The sequence below is a fragment of the Gorilla gorilla genome, chromosome 4, assembly GCF_029281585.2.
Source record: "Gorilla gorilla gorilla isolate KB3781 chromosome 4, NHGRI_mGorGor1-v2.1_pri, whole genome shotgun sequence".
NCBI classification, from domain to species: Eukaryota; Metazoa; Chordata; class Mammalia; order Primates; family Hominidae; genus Gorilla; species Gorilla gorilla.
The window spans coordinates 104,676,192-104,697,789 of record NC_073228.2 but is presented as its reverse complement, the minus strand read 5'-3'; the positions used below and the strand labels follow the sequence as shown (position 1 = coordinate 104,697,789).

General features: G+C 34.4%; 1 protein-coding gene across 1 annotated transcript in view; it reads left to right on the top strand.

Annotated features, from left to right (window-relative positions):
- Window positions 1-21,598, top strand: part of ST8SIA4 (ST8 alpha-N-acetyl-neuraminide alpha-2,8-sialyltransferase 4) — a 98,061-nt gene that overhangs the window by 12,594 nt on the left and 63,869 nt on the right. Inside the window, 1 exon segment of the mRNA XM_031011766.3 lies at window positions 4,088-4,345. Coding sequence (XP_030867626.1) covers window positions 4,088-4,345 — 258 coding nt within the window.

Here is a 21,598-nt window from a genome sequence, read left to right as displayed (position 1 = left end):
AGGGTCTTTTTTTGTTTGTTTGTTCTTTTGAGTCATGCACAGAAAACACAACCCCTTGCTTTGAATATCGGGTAATAACTTGACCACGTACTAGGAAAACTTGTACTGGTAAAGCATGCATATTAAGCATTAGCTTTTGTTGATTCATGTGTCTCTAGGTAGAGAGCAGATATTAAAGCCAGTTTTCTTTCTACCTCTCTCATTTCTGAAATAATTTTGTTTGACCTGCTGTTAAACAAAAATTTCTATCAATTGTCTTCTTAGCAAAAGCGTGTATGTTCTCCTTGGTGACATGGTGTTGTTTCAGTTCAGTTTAAGTACAGGAGTTTTCTATGCTTCCAATGACATTTAGCTAATTATATTTGAATTTTTTTTCATATTTATAGTCTGAACAACAACTAGACTTAGCAAATTCACAAAGCTTTTAATTCACCATTACATCTACAATCTAAAAACTGTTTGCACTAGGGGATAAAAAACTAACCTTTTCTTACTGTTTCCAAAAATTATTAAGCACTTAAGTCATAATATTATTCACTCATAGTAATTACTTTCAGTCTTTCTTGGATCCTATAAATGGAATCTTAACTCAGATAGTTTTCCATACGTAGAAGACCTAAAACAGAAACTAAAAGTTTGGTTCAGGAATAAGAAAAAACAAACAAACAAACAAACAAACAAACCCAGAGTCACTCAAGTTTACCTCTTTTTCTTTTTACTTTGTAAAATATCGAATTCCAAGTTTTGCCTAAGTTTTTGTGTTTTTATATTTTGATTAGTCTATGTGAGTTGGTAGTCTTTTCTGTTTTGAAATCACTTTTACTATTTTCACTGCTTCAGTTGAAAAAATACTGCTGAGCCTATAACAACATTGGAAAAACACATAATTACAATCTGCATTTAGTAATTATTTATCTTATTAAGCATTAGTTTCTCCTAAGGGTTAGACAATATGATGTCTTTTAAAACTGTGCTTAACTCTTATAGTTCCCTTTTTAAATCATTTTTCCTTAAGAGTAAATAAAATAAAGAGGTTTAATTATAATCAGGAACTTAAAAGACATGTTTTACATTATTTTTGCAACTAACTGTCTATAACACAGCAAAGGTGCTGTTATTGGAAACTCCCTTTTGACGTTAGTTGACTAGCATGTGTTAACGTTTTTGACCAAATAAAATAGATTTTCCCTTTTGGATTTCCAAGCTACAGAGTCTTTTTTCAAATCAGGACCACTAATCTACTCACTGCAGCTTGCAAACATGCCACTTCTTGGGAGTGTACATCCTCAAACAGATCTACAGCAACCCATTTAAATTATATTCAAAGAAAAACGATAACACCATCTAGCTTGATGATTTAACCACATCCGTGTAGTCTCTATTTTAGAGCCAGCCTTGTCGTTTTCACAGGAAATGAGAAATTTCTGTTGAAGTACAGGTGTCAGATACTAATTATTCACCAGACAAATAAGTGGTACTCAATAAATATATACAAAAAAATTCTGTATATTGACACTTTTGGTGCTAGTTGTTAACTTTTGTGAAAAATCATTAAGTGCTTGACATAAACACTTTTCCAGTTTCTATAATGCATAAGCCCTAGGGTTGCTTATTTCAAATATAATTATCTTCTTATATAACCTGGACTTTGTTAAGATAAACTGTTATTGTGTGTCAGTGGTATTTCTATCAATTTTTGTGATTTCATTTGTAGAGCATTTGTATAGGATTTTCTGTACAGATTCTACTGTTTTTTGAACCTGATATTCAGAATATTTGGGGAAAAAGATCATAACATTATTTTTTCAACTAGCTGGTGGACATATTTCTTGTTTATAAAATTAGAGCAGAGTTTTTCAATCACTTGGTTTTCTAATTAGAACAAATATTAAACTGGAAAATATTTAGAGCAAATCAAAATAAAGACAACAAAAGAAAAGATATGAGTTACTTTCCTCCCTTCTTTGCTAATCATGCTTATGCCTTCTGAGTTAGAGAATTACTCTTTTCGTGGAGTCAAGGGATGAGGTTATATTCTGCTCTCACTAATAAAATTTAGCAATTGTGATGAACTTAAAAAATAAGAGCACTAGAGGAAAAATGTTTCCATCATATCTTAAATGTTATAATAATGACATTGTTTTTATTACTTTGAAAATACAAGCTTGCACTAAGAGCACTTTGGTAAATAATATCCAATTTCCAAACTAGGTTTAGCGTTTTCTCAAATTGCTTTTTGCTGGTATTATGTTGTATATCCCCTATTATGTTGGATACCCCTAGAATCAAACAATTCCAGACTTTTATAGGCCAGGTTCATAGTTTGAGTCAAACACAACCCCCTGCTTTGAATATCAGGTAATAACTTGACCACATACTAGGAAAACTTGTACTGGTAAAGCATGCATATTAAGCATTAGATTTTGTTGATTCATGTTTCTCTAGAGTTCAGATATTAAAGCCATATATACATATGTATTTTTTTTTCCTTAAAACCTACTAGGGTCCCGGACTCTTCCCTTCTTGTTAGTTCCAGGTGTAAATAACCTCATCCAGTGATTTCTTCTGCTCACTGTTCTTAACCCTTCAAACTCTCCTCTAATTACTCTGACCTATCCTTTCCTCCTCTCAATTTAATGGCAGCTACCCTTAAGTCATTTTAATCTATGGACTTATATGGGAAGGCAATATCCCTTTTGCTGCCTGGATGGCTCCAATTTATAGTGGTATCTCTTGCTGATTGGGGTTACAGGAACATTTAAAAGGTCCCAATCAATAGACTCTCACACAGTTTAGATTACAGGCACTGCCAGATATGTATTCCCTTTTATCTCAGCATGCAAGTTAGTTGGCTATTTTATGCCTGACTTCACCTCTTCTAGTGCCTTACTAAAAGGAGAAACTAACATAAACGAACATACAGACACATTTTAAACAATTATTCAAGAACAACATATTTATTAGATGCATGGCACCACTTCCAAATTATTGAAGACAGCAACTGTATCAGGTGCTTCTCTATATCATGCCAAGGATCATCAGTTTTCCAGCCAGCTATATATACATATTATAATCATTTTCCATCATCTACCTACTTAGCATATGCATATATTTACGTTCATGTAGCCTCTCAATCTGTTATCAATTTATATATTAGGTATGGGCTAGGCTAAGTATTGACCGAAAAAGTAACCTTAAAATTTAGTGGCCAAACAAGTAGGAAATTTCTTTATTTCTCACTTAAACTCACATGATCCACTCATATCCTATTTAATTAAGAAAACTAACTTGCATGACCCAACTGAGCTCTACTTGGGTTTCGAGACTTGCAAATATTCTAGCTGAGCATCCATGTGCCCAAGTAAAACTTAGAAGGTTCAAATATTAGAAGGAAGAAGAGAAGAAAGGAAACTAAGGAACAATTAGCTACCTCTGCCACACAGAGTCCAATGTTCTATCTATTCATTTTGTCTTTGGTGTATCCATCTTACTTCCAGGACTCTTGATCTTAGAGAAAAAGTTGCATATACATCTATTGCTATAGTTTTAATTCTTCTTTAGATAATTATAATATACATATCATATGTATAAATGTATATAAGTTTGAGAAGTTCATTCCTTTTAATAGCATTAACTATGATACAATCAAAAACAATCTCAAATTATTTCTCTCCACCTTAACTAGATGATATTAAACAACATTTATGACTATCAAAATAGGCTGAAGCTAGCAGAATAACTATTCAAAGTCAAGTCATGGCCACTGTGTTTTACTTAATAAACCAATTTTTCTATATATTTTGATAATTGGAGTGCTTTTTATAACTCCACAAATAGATGTTTATACTATATCTATGTATACAGTCATTAAGAATCTGTGCAAATGATTTTTAAAATTTTATTTCTTATAGAATCGACTTAATTCATTGGTTTAATCACCACCTAAGATTCATAGCTTACCAATTTGGTAATCTAAGATTAATAGTTTGCCAATTTGTATTTTGTCTTATGTTACTTTGTAAATGACACCATCAGTTATTGGATATGCTGATGGTAATGTAAAACTTTGCTTGTATTTCAAATACAGGAAGAACATACTTCGTTTCTTAGATGCAGAACGAGATGTGTCAGTGGTCAAGAGCAGTTTTAAGCCTGGTGATGTCATACACTATGTGCTTGACAGGCGCCGGACACTAAACATTTCTCATGATCTACATAGCCTCCTACCTGAAGTTTCACCAATGAAGAATCGCAGGTTTAAGACCTGTGCAGTTGTTGGAAATTCTGGCATTCTGTTAGACAGTGAATGTGGAAAGGAGATTGACAGTCACAATTTTGTAATAAGGTGAGCTTTCTTCTGTTTTTTGAGATTGTAAGTTTTTCAAAGATATTTTACTTGGGGATGGAAAACTGTTAGAAAATTTTAAAGTATTACTAAAACCTCAAACAAATATTTGTCTATGATATCCTTTTCTGTGCAACATTTAAATTACATTTACCCTGGAATAGAATATTATAATTATTGCGTAGTTGAAAGAAAAAGCGATCTTGTCATAGCAACAAGATTCACACAGCTTTTTTTGGTGAGGTGAGGGGGGAGGCAAATGGCAATTTTATTAAATTTAATATTCCGCACAAACTTTTTTCTTAGTGTCTCTTCTTCATACTCATTAGTTTTGTGTGATTTTATTTGTTGTATAAAGATTATGAATATTACTATGGAATGATGTAATAGATTTATGTTAATGTTACTTTTTATTAATAATTATCTAGGAGATAGTAAGAACATAGTTTAGCAAGTTTATATTTGATATCCTGAGCCATATTTCTTTAATTTCTCTTTATATGTGGTATTTGTGTATGTTAGTATATTCGAATTTTATGTTTTTTTAACATAATTAAGCATGCATGTTTGTTTTTCATTAACGGTTAAAAGATATTTGATGAATTATGTGTTTGATTAACCTATTAACTGAAAAAACTCAACAGTAGAAATGGAATTATAATCACATCATAAATATAAGCAGTTTTTTATGATCAATTTTTATATCTGTACAGTTTTTTTGGATTGTTTTAGTTCCTTAGAAAAATTAGCTAAATGACAGAAACATGGATATTGAAATATGAAATAGTACAATATAAAGATGGATAGAAAAGTATACTGAGTTGGCATGTTGAAAAACACAGTCTCTTGAAGATATGCTGGAATACATTATTTCTGAATATTTTGAATATTTTTTGAATATTTTTTAAATAAAGTCTTAAAAGCATAAATAGGTAACTACTTTTTAAAAAAAAGTCATGAGAAATCACACTCAAGCATTATCAAGTGAAGAAAATTCATAATAGCAAATAAAACTGCAAACATTTTACCTTATTATCTTTCCTTTTCTCTCTTGGGTGAAGGGTCAGAGATTAATGTGAAATCAATTTAGCTTTTTAAAACTTGAACTGTTAAACTAATTAGACTATAAGAGAAACCTTGTGAACAAGTGGATACAAACAAAGACAATTGTATAGAAAGAAGATGTAAAAAATTTGATGAGGGAATGGCAATGGAAGTGGAAATCAGGAGCTTCAAATGTTGAAGTCTATGCGAAGTATAGCTGTGAAAAAATGTAAGGCCTCTAGAATTTCTGATGTGACTAAATCATAAGGCAGGTAAAATAAAGAAGTAACGATGTCAAGGCATAATCAAAATTGTTGCAATGTAAGGATTTCAACAATCGCAACAGGGAATTTTAAAAGGTGATAATACTGGAGGAAAATAGAGTCTAAATGACTTCTTATTTCTGTGTCCCTCTAAACTTTGACACTGGGGGCCAAGTTGTTAGATTTAGCCCCACCTGTGACTCTGAAATGAAGACTGCTTTTACATGTGGGTAATGAGAGAGGCCTGATGGCTGTAGTCCTCAAAGTTTCTATCATTTCCTTATTGCTTCCTGATCTGGCTTTGTTACTCCAGTTTCTATTGACTGGGATTTTGCATTATTTCAATTCCTAAACTACTGAGTTCTTATCTCACATGGAATTGTGTGTCCAATAAGTAGGTTCCTACACTCTTTCTCTGTCTTAAGAGTGGCTGGTGGCCAACCTTGCTTCATACTACCACCTCTCACTTTCACTTTTCCTGCCTTCAATTTCTAGAGGTTATATAGCCTGCATATATCTCACTTCCCTGCAATTGGCTATGGCAAGCCTATAGGTTTCCAGATTTCTGGGATGTAGTCAACCTGTGAATAAAATTCTGATCCCAAAAAATCTTTCTGTCCACCTCTCTTATTCTAAAATTGAAGCCTATTTTCTCTTTCACTGGCCAGGCAGCAACTGGCCACTTGATAGTATTGCCTTCACAGCTCTACTATGGACTGCTGGGCATTTAGACCACTACTAACCTACTCTGGTGCTACTCCAGCAAAATGCCTAGAAGTTGATATTGTACATATACTTTCTCTTCCTTTTATGTTTTAGGCACCTAATTTCATGCCTACTTTTTAGATTTAAAACCCTATAATCTGCTGTATATTAATGCACTCCAATTTCAATTTGGAATATTCTTTGATCATTCCTATAGTAACCCAACTCCAGTGATGTTCAGTAAACTGGTTTAACTGTTTTTACTCCATATTTTGTGGCTCCTAGATTCTTTATCTACCTTATTGCTAACTATCAGATGGATTTGAATGTCTATTCTTAGTTTCTTGTCCACTATTGTCAATCAACAGATCTAATTTTTTAGCAGAATAGCCTTAGCACTTCGTTAAGTGGTGTATTAGTCCATTTTCATGCTGCTGATAAGGGCGTACCTGAGACTGGGAAGAAAAAGAGGTTTAATTGGACTTACAGTTCCACATGGCTGGGAGGTTACACAATTATGGTGGGAGGCGAAAAGCACTTCTTACATGGCAGCAGCTAGAGAAAATGAGGGAGATGCAAAAGCAGAAACCCCTGATAAAACCATCAGATCTCATAAGATTTATTCACTACCACGAGAACAGTATAGGGGAAACTGCTCCCATGATTCAAATTATCTCCCACTGGTCCCTCCCACAACACATGGGAATTATAAGAGTACAATTTGAGACGAGATTTAGGTGAGGACACAGCCAAACCATCTCATTCCACCCTGGCCCCTCCAAATATCATGTCCTCACATTTCAAAACCAGTCATGCCTTCCCAACAGTCCCCCAAAGTCTTGACTCATTTCAGAATTAACCCAAAAGTCCACAGTCCAAAGTTCCGTCTGAGACAAGGCAAGTCCCTTCCGCCTATGAGCCTGTAAAATCAAAAGCAAGCTAGTTACTGCTTAGATACAATGGGAGTACAGTTATTGGGTAAATACAGCCGTTCTAAATGGGAGAAATTGGCCAAAACAAAAAGGTTACAGGGCCTGTGCTAGTCTAAAATCCAGTGAGGCAGTCAAATTTTAAAGCTCCAAAGTGATCTCCTTTGATGCCAGGTCTCAAGTGTAGGTCACGCTGATGCAAGAGGTGGGTTCCCATGGTCTTGGGCAGCTCCGCCTCTGTGGCTTTGCAGGATACAGTCTTCCATCCAGTTGCTTTCACGCGCTAGCATTGAGTGCGGCTTTTCCAGGCAAACGGTGCAAGCTGTCTGTGCATCTACCATTCTGGGGTCTGAAGGATGGTGGCCCTCTTCTCACAGCTCTGCTAGGCGGTGCCCTAGTAGGGATTGTAGGGGGGTGGGGGGCTCCAATCTCACATTTCCCTTCCACACTGCCCTTGCAGAGGTTATCCGTGAGCACCCCGCCCCTGCAGCGAACTTCTGCCTAGGCATCCAGGCATTTCCATACATCTTCAGAAGTCTAGGCAGAGGTTCCCAAACCCCATTTCTTGAGTTCTGTGCACTCACAGGCTCAGTACCTTATGGGAGCTGCAAAGGCTTCGGGCTTACACCCTCTGAAGCCACAGCCTGAGTTCTACATTGGCCCCTTTCAGCCATGGCTGGAACAGCTGGGATGCAGTGCACCAAGTCCGTAGGCTGCACACAGGGATCTTGGGCCCAGCCCGTGAAACCATTTTCTCCTAGGTCTCCAGGTCTGTGATGGGAGGGGCTGCCATAAAGACCTCTGACATGCCTTGGAGACATTTTCCCCATTGTCTTAGGGATTAACATTCTGCTCCTTGTTACTTATGAAAAATTCTGCAGCCAGCTTGAATTTCTCCCCAGAAAATAGGTTTTTATTTTCTATCACATTGTCAGGCTGCAAATTTTCCAAACTTTTATTTTATTCAGTTTCTCTTCTAAAACTGAGTGCCTTTAACAGCCTTTAAATCTCAGAGGTGACTGAGTGCACCCAAGTCACCTCTTGAATGCTTTACTGCTTAGAAATTTCTTCTGCCAGATGCCCTAAATCATCTCTCTCAAGTTCAAAGTTCCACCAATCTCTAGGGCAGGGGCAAAATGCCACTAGTCTTTTTGCTAAAACATAAAAAGAGTCACCTTTGCTCCAGTTCCCAACAAGTTCCTCATCTCCATCTGAGACCACCTCAGCCTGAACCTTATTATCCATATTGCGATCAGGCTTTTGGTCAATGCCATTCAACAAGTCTCTAGGAAGTTCCAAACTTTCCCACATTTTCCTGTCTTGTTCTGAGCCCTCCAAACTGTTGCAACCTCTGCCTGTTACACGGTTCCAAAGTCGCTTTCACATTTTTGAGTATCTTTTCAGCAACACCCCACTCTACGGGTACTAATTTACTGTATTAGTTTGTATTCAGCTGCTGATAAAGACATGCCTGAGACTGGGAAGAAAAAGAGGTTTAATTGGACTTACAATTCCACATGGCTGGAGAGGCCTCAGAATTATGGTGGGAGGCGAAAGGCCCTTCTTACATGGCGGTGGCAAGAGAAACTGGGGAAGATGCAAAAGCGGAAACCCTAGATAAAACCATCAGATCTCATGAGACTTATTCACTACCGTGAGAACACTATGGGTGAAACCACCCCCATGATTCAAATTCTCTACCACCAGGGCCCTCCAACAATACGTGGGAATTATGGGAATACAATTCAAGATGAGATTTGGGTGGGGACCCAGCTAAACTATATCAAGTGAGAACCTCATTGAGTCTACAGTTGTATTTTGACCTTATACTTTTTCTGTGTGCAATGTGTGCTTTACTTTCTTTAAGATTTCATGAGTGTTCTATAATATATATATTTACATCCAAACTTTAAAAGATAAAATTCCTTGCCTAGATAACTAGTAATATTAAGTAGTGTGAAAAAAATACTTTTACAGCTTTGAGAATAATGTTGACATAGTTAACAAACTAGAATTTTCTCTCATTGGTATTTCCCAGGCGCTTTCTCTTCTCAGAGAACGGATGACCTCAGATGAACTAAAATGAGAGTTATTATATAAGAATATATGCCACACAAAATACTAACTTTCTCAATTCAAAATAGACTTATCTCTATACTTTGTAATACAAGAGTTCTTTGACAATTCAAACAGAGTTTATAAACTTAAAAACAAGATAGGCTTGCTGGAGTTTTAATTTATATTTTTGACTTTGGAACATCACCGTGGATTTTTCAAACACATTTCTGTAAATCTACAACCTACTTCAGTCTACCTCCCACTGTTGGTGAATTTCCTACATGAGTCTTACCTGCATACACAATCAGAAATTTTAGAGTGGAGAAAGAATCTGCATCTTTGAAAAGCACATATATGGGGAGTTGACACTTAATTCACTATAATGTAGAAATTTAGTGAATGTAGATATATGTGTTTTATGTATATCTAACTCAGATAACTATGTCTTAGAGTGTCAGATTCATATACACACCCACAGGCACATACAAATATCTTATTTAATTATTTTATGGTAAATATGAATGAGAAAAATTGAAATTGCCATAAAAGTGCCTTGACCCCTTTTTCTTCTTAGCATTATATCACCAATTAATCAGCAAATTCTATAGATATTACCTTCAAAAAATATCAGGAGTCAAATGATTTCTCATGACATCCACTGCTGTCACCCTGGTAAAAGCCAACATCATCTCTTGATTAGAACTCTACGATAGTTCCTTAACTGATGTGCCGGGTTGCATTCTTGCTCCCTGTTCCCAAAGCCAAAGTCTCTCTTCATCATAAAGCAGCTTCTTACCACACTCTATAAAATACTAATATCTTGCCAGTAACAATAAATGAGGTAATCTGAAGCTTCAGGGACAGACGATGTGCCTGCCAGTCATTTTCCCTGAAACCCTCTTACCCACATACCTATGGGTGGTTTTACCCCTTATTTGGGGGAAAGGATGAGGGTCTATGCTTGTAGAGAATATCCTCTGCAAGTCTTCTCTGACTGTAATATCAGAAACACCCCCTACCACTGTCACCATCTGTCACTATCTCTTTACCCTTCCATTTATGTATTTATTTTTGCATTGTATGTTTATTTCTTTATTGTTTATCTTTACAACTAGAATATGCAAGGCAAGCTTTGCCTGCATTTATCCCTTTTTTAATCTCAGACCCTAGTAAAGAGTCTGACATATTTATATATTCTATAAATATTTGCTAGAGGTAAGCAAGAAGGCATGTAGTAAGAAAGAAAAGAAGAAAGGGAGGGAAAGAGGAAGGAAGTAAAGGAGAGAGGGAGGGAGAGGAGGGAGAAAAGTGTTCTATCATGGTCTTCCGTCATCCATCCCACCTTGCATGAATGATAATCCCTTATACAAACTTCAATATTACCATAATAATGTACTTGGTTGTCTGGGTTGAGTGGCTGTCACATCATCTCCTCCAAAACTACAGCTCATCTAGTCATCATCTCCTCTAAAACCTTAGGTGACCAAGTTTCAGAGCAGGATGCAAATTCTTCCTATAGTAAATGCAGAAGCTATCTTACTCTGTCTTTCATGGAGAAACATATATTTGGCATCTGTTGTTTGCCTTTTAGCCCACCATCTCACCAAGCAAAACATGAGGATCTCTGCTTTGCGTGCCTCTTTGTTTTCTCGTATTAACATATTTTTAAACTTACAGTATATAGTCTATAATTCCAAATTTATAGAATGTATCTTATGAAATAATCTGCATGAAGTTGAATTTACATAAACTCAGTGTCTTACAACCTAGAGAAATGTTGTAAGGTAGAGGCTACTTTACACGTGCACATCTGAAATCTTTTGGTAACTAGATATTTTTTCTAAACTATCGTCATCTCTATTATATTATTCATTTAAAGACACAACATCTCTATTATTTCTTTAGAGGTAAAACATTCCTTTATATTATATTTAAAGATGATAAAATTAAAAGCAAATATATTGGGCTCTACAAATTCAAATTTTTATGAGCTTAACTTTCAAGAAAAATTTCTAAACCTTTCTCTATAAATTTGCAATGTAGAAATGAGTTGAATAGCCACAGAATTTACTGATTTGTGCTTGAAAATTTGTAAATGGCAGAGTACACTTAGGACTAGGAGTTTAGGAGTCTCTTGATATTTTAGCAGCTATGATTATTTAAAAAGATTACTTAATAAGAACTAAATAGTGACCAATTGAAGTTCATAATTGTATTCTGGACTTACCAAGAAGTATAGAAAGGTAAAGATAAGCATCTTAGTGAAGGCAAAAAAATTATCACCATGATCATTTTTGATTTGTTCTATATTTTTACTACTTTCCAAAAATAGAAGTTAGAATGTTGTAGATTAGATTATTTGCTAGGGCTCTACTGTCTTTCATGCGGTAAGGGATTATAGATTTGGCATCTGTTGTTTGCATTTTGTCTCACCCTCTCACCAAGCAAAACATGTGGTACTGCATACCACATAATATAATCTACAACATTCTACAACAAAATTTCTGATTTACCACAAAAAATCAGATTTTCTAATGAACACTTTAGAAAGTATCTACATTTTAGAAACAATATCTACACAAAAATCATCTTTTGTTACTTAATAGCTAGTTGAGAAATTCATTCCTTTGAGTTTAATTTTATCATTTTATTATGAAATTGTACGTGATCACTTACTGTATTATACAGTGTTTAATTGTGGAGATACTTGAAAACTTTTCTCAGTACCTATGAGCTGAAAAATATACTCTTTTATTGTAGGAAGCAATAAGCAAAACACTGATAGTTGGTTATTATTAAGTAGTTGGTGGTTGTATCAAGGTTCAGTTAGCACTTAAGAGTCATCATTACAAACAAAAAAATGAGCAAAAGTAATGCCTGGGAATAAAAACTTTGCAGCCCAGCACAGTGGCTCATGCTTATAATCCCAGCACTTTGATAGGCTGAGGCAGGTGGATCACCTGAGGTCGGGAGTTCGAGACCAGCCTGACCAACATGGAGAAACCCCATCTCTACTGAAAATACAAAATTAGCCAGGCGTGGTGGTGCATGCCTGTAATCCTAGCTACTCAGGAAGCTGAGGCAGGAGAATCTCTTGAACCTGGGAGGCCGAGGTTGCAGTGATCAGAGATCGCTCCATTGCACTCCAGCCTAGGCAACAAGAGCGAAACTCCATTAAAAAAAAATCTTTGTCACTTCTGAATAAAGACTGTCACTTCTTGTGAAGAGGCATGTGACCTCATTCTTCTCATTTGATTAATTAGGCCACTCCTAAGAATATATCCTTCAAACCATCAAGCCGAAAAATGAGGTGCTATGTCTGGCAATATTAATGATGAACCAAACTCTCACAGTGCCTAAACTCCCTATAAGTTAGATCCTTTTCAAAGGTTAATTAATAGCCATTTGAATTTCTGAAATCAAATCATTATTTGAGGGGTAGTAAAGACGGAGGAGTAAAACAGAATCCAATGCCAACCCATTTTCCCAAAGACAAAAGTTAATTTCAGCTCACAAATACCAATTTGTAATTGATAGGTGGAGAGTGTCACCATAAGTAATTTAAATATAGAGTATATGAAACAAAAATCAAAGACAATTTTGATAATAATTTTAATAATAGAAGCTCTCCATAATCACGTGTAAGTGTTCAACCAATAGACTTTGGATTATTTCTTCTGGTACTACATTTTCCCTTAGGATGATATCTATTTTCTATTTTGAGGGTCATATTGTGCTACCTCTTAACATTCTTAGATTTGTAACAACCCTTGAAAATACAAAATTCTAATCTGAATTATGAACATAAACAAACCAGTCACTTCACTGTGGACACGAGATCTTCAATGACCTATTGTCATACCAGACTTTCATTCTTCCTTACAACTCTTGTTCTTCTTGTTGCCTTCTGACTCATTATTTGTGTAACAAATACATTTCCTTCCTCAAGTGTATGTGTAGCCCTTTGTTATTGCAAATGTGTCTCCTCTACTTTAGAAGGTCCAGAGAATTTTTGCTTCAGATTTAATCAATCCTCATTATTCTTTCTTGAAATAGTTTCCTAGCCACATTGAACTGGTTAAAATTATTACAAAATTTCAGTAATAATTTTTAGAATCCCTAGAATTTTTTATTATCCTGGAGATGTGTATATATCTGCATAGCTGTAGATATGATTGATTTGTTGGATGGTTGGTTTTACAGTCTGTGTTTCCAGTTTTTTGTTTCTCACTTTTCATTTAACACAGTAAATTTGTTGAGAGAGAGAGGGAGAGATAAATTATACCTGGTTTACTTGCAGTGGGCACTAATTAGTACAGTAACTCCTTAAAGATAAGATTTACCCAGGTATTATACTCAAGTTGACCTCTAACTTTATAAACCAAGATACTCTCTTAGTGGCTGTTTGTATCATTCATTAATCAATTACGTTAAATAATGCTTTTAGTGGGGTATTTCAAAAAATGAGAGTCCTGGTCAATATCATTACATGATGGTTAAAGTTAAAAAAAGAAACAGAAAAAAATAGGAAAATAAATTAAAGCTCAATTTTCATTTCCTACCGAGTGACTCAATATCGAACTGATTTCTAAAATTTAGGTCTCATGTACATATATCCCTAAATAACAGAAAAATAATCATAAGAGTAAAATTCTTATTTCTTAACAAAAATGTCTAAAACTCTAATTTAAGTAAGAATTTTAGATACACTGTGATCAATGTTTTTATATGTGGAACTCTAAAAATACCTAGTATTTTTACGAGATTCCTTAAATAGCAAATGTCATGTTTCAAAGAAAGAAGACTGGCTAAGATAGAAAAACAAAGGAAGCCAGTCATTGACTAGGTTAAAGATATCTTACTTCTTGTCCTGCAGTACCCTCTGATAAGAAAGGTTTATAAAAAAAGATAATGTCCTTGTAATATTAAGATTTTGTCATATGATTACAGACAAGCAAAATTTTGACGAATTTGGTTAGGCATTGATGTGCCATTTATATACCATTTCTCACCTGCTTGAGGAAAAAAAGCAAATGGGAGCATAAAAGAAAATATTGTTTTGGTATTATTCCTTAGACGTATCTCTTCAAAGATTGATAGGAATTCTGAATACTCTCAATGCACTACCTTAAAACTGCAGAAAATGATGATTTTCCCCTATGAAATTCTGTATGAAGGAATGTTCAGTTACACATATAATTCGATCTCTCATATTCTCTTTTTCATCTCTGGGATAATTTCTTTTATCCTTCAGATAACATCTGTATTTCTGGTATTGTTAAATACAGAGGAGTATAGTTTTAGGCTTTACGTCTTTGTTTTATTAACTAATAAAAGAGAAATTCCAAATATTCAGTTGACTAATGCTACACTTCTAACATCAATAGTAATATTGTGTGCAGAAGAAGGTAAAATATATGTGATTTTAAAATTGTAAAACACTAAAACACTACTTGATACCACTACTTTTAACATTAGTAAATTTGGGAACCTCTAGAACTAGTTCCCTAAAATTTGTCTCAACAAGAGTCCACATTAATGAAAATTCTATCAACTGAAATACATTGGTTTTATATTTTTCTTGTAAACATTTAAAGAGAAAATTAGCTGTTAAAAGATAAACATCAAGTTTATTTTATCAAAAACACTAACACTTGTTACATTATTTTATTTATACAATAAACTTTCATGAGGACCAACCAAGAGCCAGTCATGAACAGTGCCCAATTACAGAAATGAACATCTACATTCATTCTTAAAGGACAACTGGTACTGTGTGGGGTGAGGAATAATCACTACAATTCAGAGTCTCCAAAGACACATAGCACATTTAAAATATTTGTCTACGGCCAGGTTTATTATTTCCAATAATGCAGAGGGACTAATAGAATGTTTGAAAGAGAAATTAAGGTATGCTTCCAATGCTGAATGAGGTGTTCCCACTAAGAACTTTATCTGAAGTCTTTGAGATATGTCAGGATAACTAATTAGGTTACTAATCTTTAGATATCACACACAATAAATTTTAAGAAGATATCATTGGTCACTTTAAAGTTTTATTTAAGTGCCATAATCTATCAACATTCTGCTCTACACCAACCAGAACACCGCCAACATCTACACACCTTATATAATTAACTATTAACAGATTCAGTCACCATCATAAAGGGCTGAAAAATATTCAACTGACTAAAACCCTGGCGGTCTCTACCATACCTGTATTGTAGAATACTTTGACCCACTTTTAGACTTTACATACAGTTCAGGCGATTGTCTAGTACCATATCTGAGCTGAATTTAACTTACATAACACTTCTTTAATGCCACATAAAATGGAATAATGATAAGAGTAGAATATTAAGTTAAATAAAAGCTAGTAAGCATTAGAAAAATTGTCCAATTAATATTATTTTTTAAATTTTGCACCTGGATTGTTTGATGTGCTAAATATCATGTAAACATAGAGATTGATAGATGATAATAAACAGAGATGACAGATAGAAGCTGAGCACAGTGGCTCATACCTGTTATCCCAGCACTTTGTCAGGCCTAGGTGGGAAGATTGCTTGATTCCAGGAGTTTGAGACCAGCCTGGGCAACATGATGAAACTCCTTCTCTACAAAAATTAAAAAATTAGCCAGGTTTAGTGATGTGTGCCTGTAGTCCCAGCTACTCAGGAGACTGAGGTGAGAGGATCACTTGACCCCGGGAGGTTGAGGCTGCAGTGAGCCATGATGGTATCACTAGACTCGAGCCTGCATAAAAGAGCAAGAACAAGAGCAAGACCCTGCCTCTAAAAAAGGAAGAAAAAAGAGATGACAGGCAGAGAAATATAGAGAGGGGAGAGGGGAAAAGGAGAGGGAGAGAGAGGAAAAGGCACAGAGAGAGGACATAAAAATATGAATCAAATTGATGCTGTGCTGCACTGAAAAGCATCACTTCAGATATAGTCCAAGAGTCCAATCAGAGTTTATTGTAGGTGATATTGGATGAAGTTTTTAGCTTTTCTCTATTTAGTTTTCTAATTTACAAACTGAGATTAATATATGTACTCTTTCTCTCTACCTGGAGTTTTACAACTTACCTATTATAGAGACCACAGAGTGATAGAATTGCTCCTACAAAATCCTTGCCTCAAGTTTACCCCCACCATGTATGCTTATTTGTCAAAAAGTGTGCTGTAAAATTTCAAGAATTGAGAGTTTGAAAGATTGCATATATCATTTATGTATCACCATAGGTAAAGGAAAACAGGTTTAGAAAGATTCCCTCATACAATCTGTATAAAGTGTCTTTCAAAACCTTTCTTAGGTTCTTTCTCTTTGAGTACTTTTGAAATTAATGTAATAGTGTATATATTACTTTAAGGAATTTAATTTGTTGGTTGTGAAAATTGTTTTGAATTTTGCAAAGCAATGCTTAAAGTGCTTTTAAATTTTTTCTGTAGTTATCTTTCGAGTTTTTACATAATCTACTCTCATAAGTATCTACATAAAAGCATATTCTAATATTTGTGCTAGCTATACTCAATAATTTCACAACAGTGGTTTCCAATAAAAAATATTCATATATTTCCTAATAGTGATTTTGAGTGATGGCAGAGAGCAAAGTCTCATTCCATCGCTCCTAGTCTCCTCTCCCCCCCCCCCCCTTTGTTGGAAAAGTGGTGGTAAATTCTTTCCTTTCTCTGGGCTGGCTGGAGATTGTAGAAACTCTCAAGCAGCACTTAAGTACTGGTTCCTCATAGAAAAGAAACCTTGTTTCCCCTTGGTAACAAGAAAATCTGGCCCTGCACTGTCTTTGGTGTTATATGGTGGACTCTGAGGGAGGCAATGATTAACAATTACAATTGGCACCTAATATTCTTTAACCATCAAATACCACTCCTTACTTTGTTTAAACAAAGCTACTAGAGATAGTGAGTCTTCTAGAGATAGTGAGTCAGAAATCAACTAAGAGCTACACAACACTTTCTTTTGTCACTTTTGGCTAACTAGTTGGAATTTCTAACTTAAGTTTGTTTATTTACTTATTTCTCTCTACTTACCTTTTCTCCATTCTATCTTCTCATCTTCCCTCTAGCTTAAATCACTATCTTCTATTTACTCCTTTTTAATTTCTTAACCAACATCTTCATTCCCTGCCCTGCAGCTTTTTCTCTTCTTGACTATTTTCCTCCTAATTTCCTCTTGGTGCATAGTTTTTTCCTTATAAATCAAAAACAGCAATAAGATATCAATTAAGAGGGCCACTTAAATGTGTACTTGTTTATGTAAGTAAATCCTTGCTACTCAAAGTGTGGTCTTAGATGACCAGCATTAACACCTGGAAGCTTGTTAGAACTACAGAATGTCAGAACTTGCACCTGGTCTGCTGAGTCAGAATGTTCATTTGATTACAGTGTCCAGGTGATTCTTATGTGCATTAAGGCTTGAGATGTGCTGGCCTAGACAATATGCCCTAGGCTCCCACGATGTTTGATTTTTTTTTTTTTTAGCCCATATCTTTAGGACCTAGCACCAGGATTGGTACACTGAGGTTGGTCAATAGGTACAAAATTACAGTTAGACAGTTTAGTCAATTCTCACATTGCTAATAAATAAATATCCAAGACTGGATAATTTATAAAGAAAAGAGGCTTGACTCACAATTCCATATGGCTGGGTAGGCCTCAGGAAACTTACAATAATGGTGGAAAGCACCTCTTCACAGGGTGGCAGGAAAGAGAATGAGTGCCCAGCAAAGGGGAAGCCCCTTATGAAACCATCAGCTCTCTTGAGAAGTCACTCACTATCACAAGAATAGGATGGAGGAAACTCCCTCCATGAATCAATTATCTCTATCTGGTCCCTCTCATGACACTTGAGGGTTATGAGAACTACAATTCAAGATGAGATTTGGGTTGGGACACAGCTAAATCCTATCAGACAAAAAGGATAAATTCTGGTGTCTATGACACAATAGGCTGACCATAGAAAGTTACAATGTATTGTATATTTCAAGATACGTACAAGAAAAAATTTTCAATGTTATCACCAGAAAGAAATGAAAAAAATGTTAAAGTGATGAATATGGTAATTACCTTGATTTGATCATTATATAATCTATACATGCTGTACCCCATAAATATATAGGATTATTATGTGTCAATTATAAACACAAAATAATAAAGAGTGAATAAGATTTTTTAAAAAGAATATAACTTCCAAGAAAAACCTGATACATTGAGGTATATATAATTTATTTATTGAATGGATAAATGAATGAGAAAATTAATGTAGGAGTTGAGAAAATTTTGGTTTGTATTCATGTATCTGCTGTCAGAATTTTTAAAACACTGAATTTCAAAATTAGTACATAAGAGAAGTCATATATAAAGAGAATTTAAACCTTTACAAGAAAATACAGAACTAAGAAGAGTGATACAGGGAAATGTTCTAAAGATTAGGGATCAGAAAATCTGGGTTCCTATTAATTACTATAAATGTAATATTAGACAACCATCACTATTTTCACTGTTCAGTGAGGTCAATAATAATAGGCCTATTAACAGCAGAATGATTTTCTCACTTATCAGATGAGAACATAGTAAAGAAAAGCACAAATTGTAAAACAAAACTCATAATGAGTGATGCTAAAGGACATCTTGTTTGAGTTCATTGTCATAGGTAAAACTTAAAATTGGCACTGCATTTTCTAACAGCCATGGCTAAAAGGAAAGCCTGTTGACTACAGACACAAATTATTATTGTCTGATATGAATAAGAAGATGAACTTTCCCCAAATTTATCAAACATATGTAAAGTTGACACTCAATAACTGGATAAAACTGACACTGAATAATATGTTAGACGATGTGATATAAAAAACAAAGCAATATCACTCAGATAGGAGTGTCTACAAAATCTGAGTATGTAAAATTAGATATAAATGTAGTGAAGATATATATGTCTTCAGAAAACTAAGGTAATATGGTAAAGATATATTATTTAATGATAATCTATATTCCTAAAAGTAGGGATGATATTTTTCCCAAAGAAAAAGGATGGAGGAATTGACTGGCTGGTACAATGCATTTTTATAACTCAATCAATTTTTTATTCTCCACTGGTAGATAATTTACAGCAAGCTTTAAATCACCTTCTTGACCTCTTTGAATGCTAACTCTTTTATGACAAAATAGACTTTTCTGGAACAGAAAAAAAAATCTTATTTTTCTACATGTTCACAATGAATGGCCTTAAGACTTTATCCTTCTACTCTCACAGAGGATATGTATTCCCTTAACTCAAACAGCAAATAGCAAACAACTAAGTTCATGATAGACAGCCAAGTCTAGGGCACTAGAATGATTTTTTTTAAATTACTACTAAAACGAATAACCACTTATAGTTTAGGAATAGTAACATTGCTTATCTAATATTTGCTACACACATTTTCTCCAGTAATTTTGCTTAATACCTTATTCATGATTTTGATCTATGAAATTTTATAATTTGTATAAAACTAATTAAATTATGATTTTTGTTTATTGATTTTAAATGCAAAATTTATGTTATATGTAGAAATATGATTTATATGTTGTACTAATTATGAGGTTTAAAATTTAACTTAAAACTACACATGAAATATGAAATATAAGTTGTGATGAGAGGTACAGCTCTTTATTTCTAATTATGTCACTCCTCACACAGAAATTATTTTATCTACAAGTAAAAATTTTAAAAAATGGAAATGATGACAATATCTAAAATTTTTAAATGTTTTAAATGTTTTCACCCATTTTCTGAAACAAAGATTGTAAACAATTTTTCATATATCAGTCTAACAAAGATTTTTAAAATGTTTACTAGTCAGTAAAAAGTTACATTGATGTTGGCACTCTCGTAAAATGCATTTGGAAATGTAAACTGATAACAGCTTTTCCAAAAATCAAGTTAATGATGTCTTCCAAAGCCTTACAAATTAAATTAAATCATTGTACATCTGAATGATTATTCAACATGTGAAGAAGAGGAATCTGAAGCAATGGGACCAGTAAGCACACAGACAAATACTTTCCATGATCTTAAGATAAGACTATTCACAATAGCAAAGACTTGGAACCAACCCAAATGTCCATCAATGATAGACTGGATTAAGAAAATGTGGCATATATACACCATGGAATACTATGCAGCCATAAAAAAGGATGAGTTCCTGTCCTTTGTAGGGATGTGGATGAAGCTGGAAACCATCATTCTGAGTAAACTATCGCAAGGACAGAAAACCAAACTCCGCATGTTCTCACTCATACGTGGGAATTGAACAATGAGATCACTTGGACACAGGGTGGGGAATATCACACACCAGGGCCTGTCGTGGGGTGGGGGAGGTGGGAGAGATAGCATTAGGAGATATACCTAATGTAAATGATGAGTTAATGGGTGCAGCACACCAACATGGCACATGTATACATATGTAACAAACCTGCACGTTGTGCACATGTACCCTAGAACTTAAAGTATAATAATAAAAAAAAGATAAGACAGAATTTGAGACCACCCTATTGCTAGGTTCGTAATAAAGAACATTCAAGGGGAAAAGCCAAGATATGCTGAATTTAAATGATGAAGGATCATGACATCATGTTAAGAATTTGCATGGAATCTTATAGTCCAAGAAGGACCCTTGGAGTTTGTTAGCATGTTGGTCTGCTTTTTTTTTGTTTGTTTGAGTTTTGTTGTTATTGTTATAAACAGAAGAGAAACATACTGAGAAGTACAGAAACATGAGCATATTCACACTTGGAAAGACCATAATAATAAACAGATAAATAAAATATATGAAAGAGAAGGCACCCTAAATGAGGAAGATATTAGAGGAGGAAAAAAGTGATGACATTCAGATCATAGCAGAAAGTAAGATGATAACACCTAGTGTCGATAGTATGATTCATATTAATGTGAAATGTTATCGTTGTTATCCATCTTTGACATGAAATGGACATTAGCAAATGGTCGGTAGATCTATCCTTCTATGGATTTCCAAAATATGGCTACAGTTTTTGATTTAAAGTACTTGTTATTTTTCAACTATCATACTTATCTGTAAATAAGACATAGGTTAAAAATGTACTCCAAAGGCAAACACAAATACACTTGTCAGTGCCTATTGTTTCAAGTTATATGTAATTATAACTTTCATCTTTCTTATAATTGTTCTTCACTTCTTCATTCAGTGCTTTATCAGAAAGTTCAGATACAAATATAAA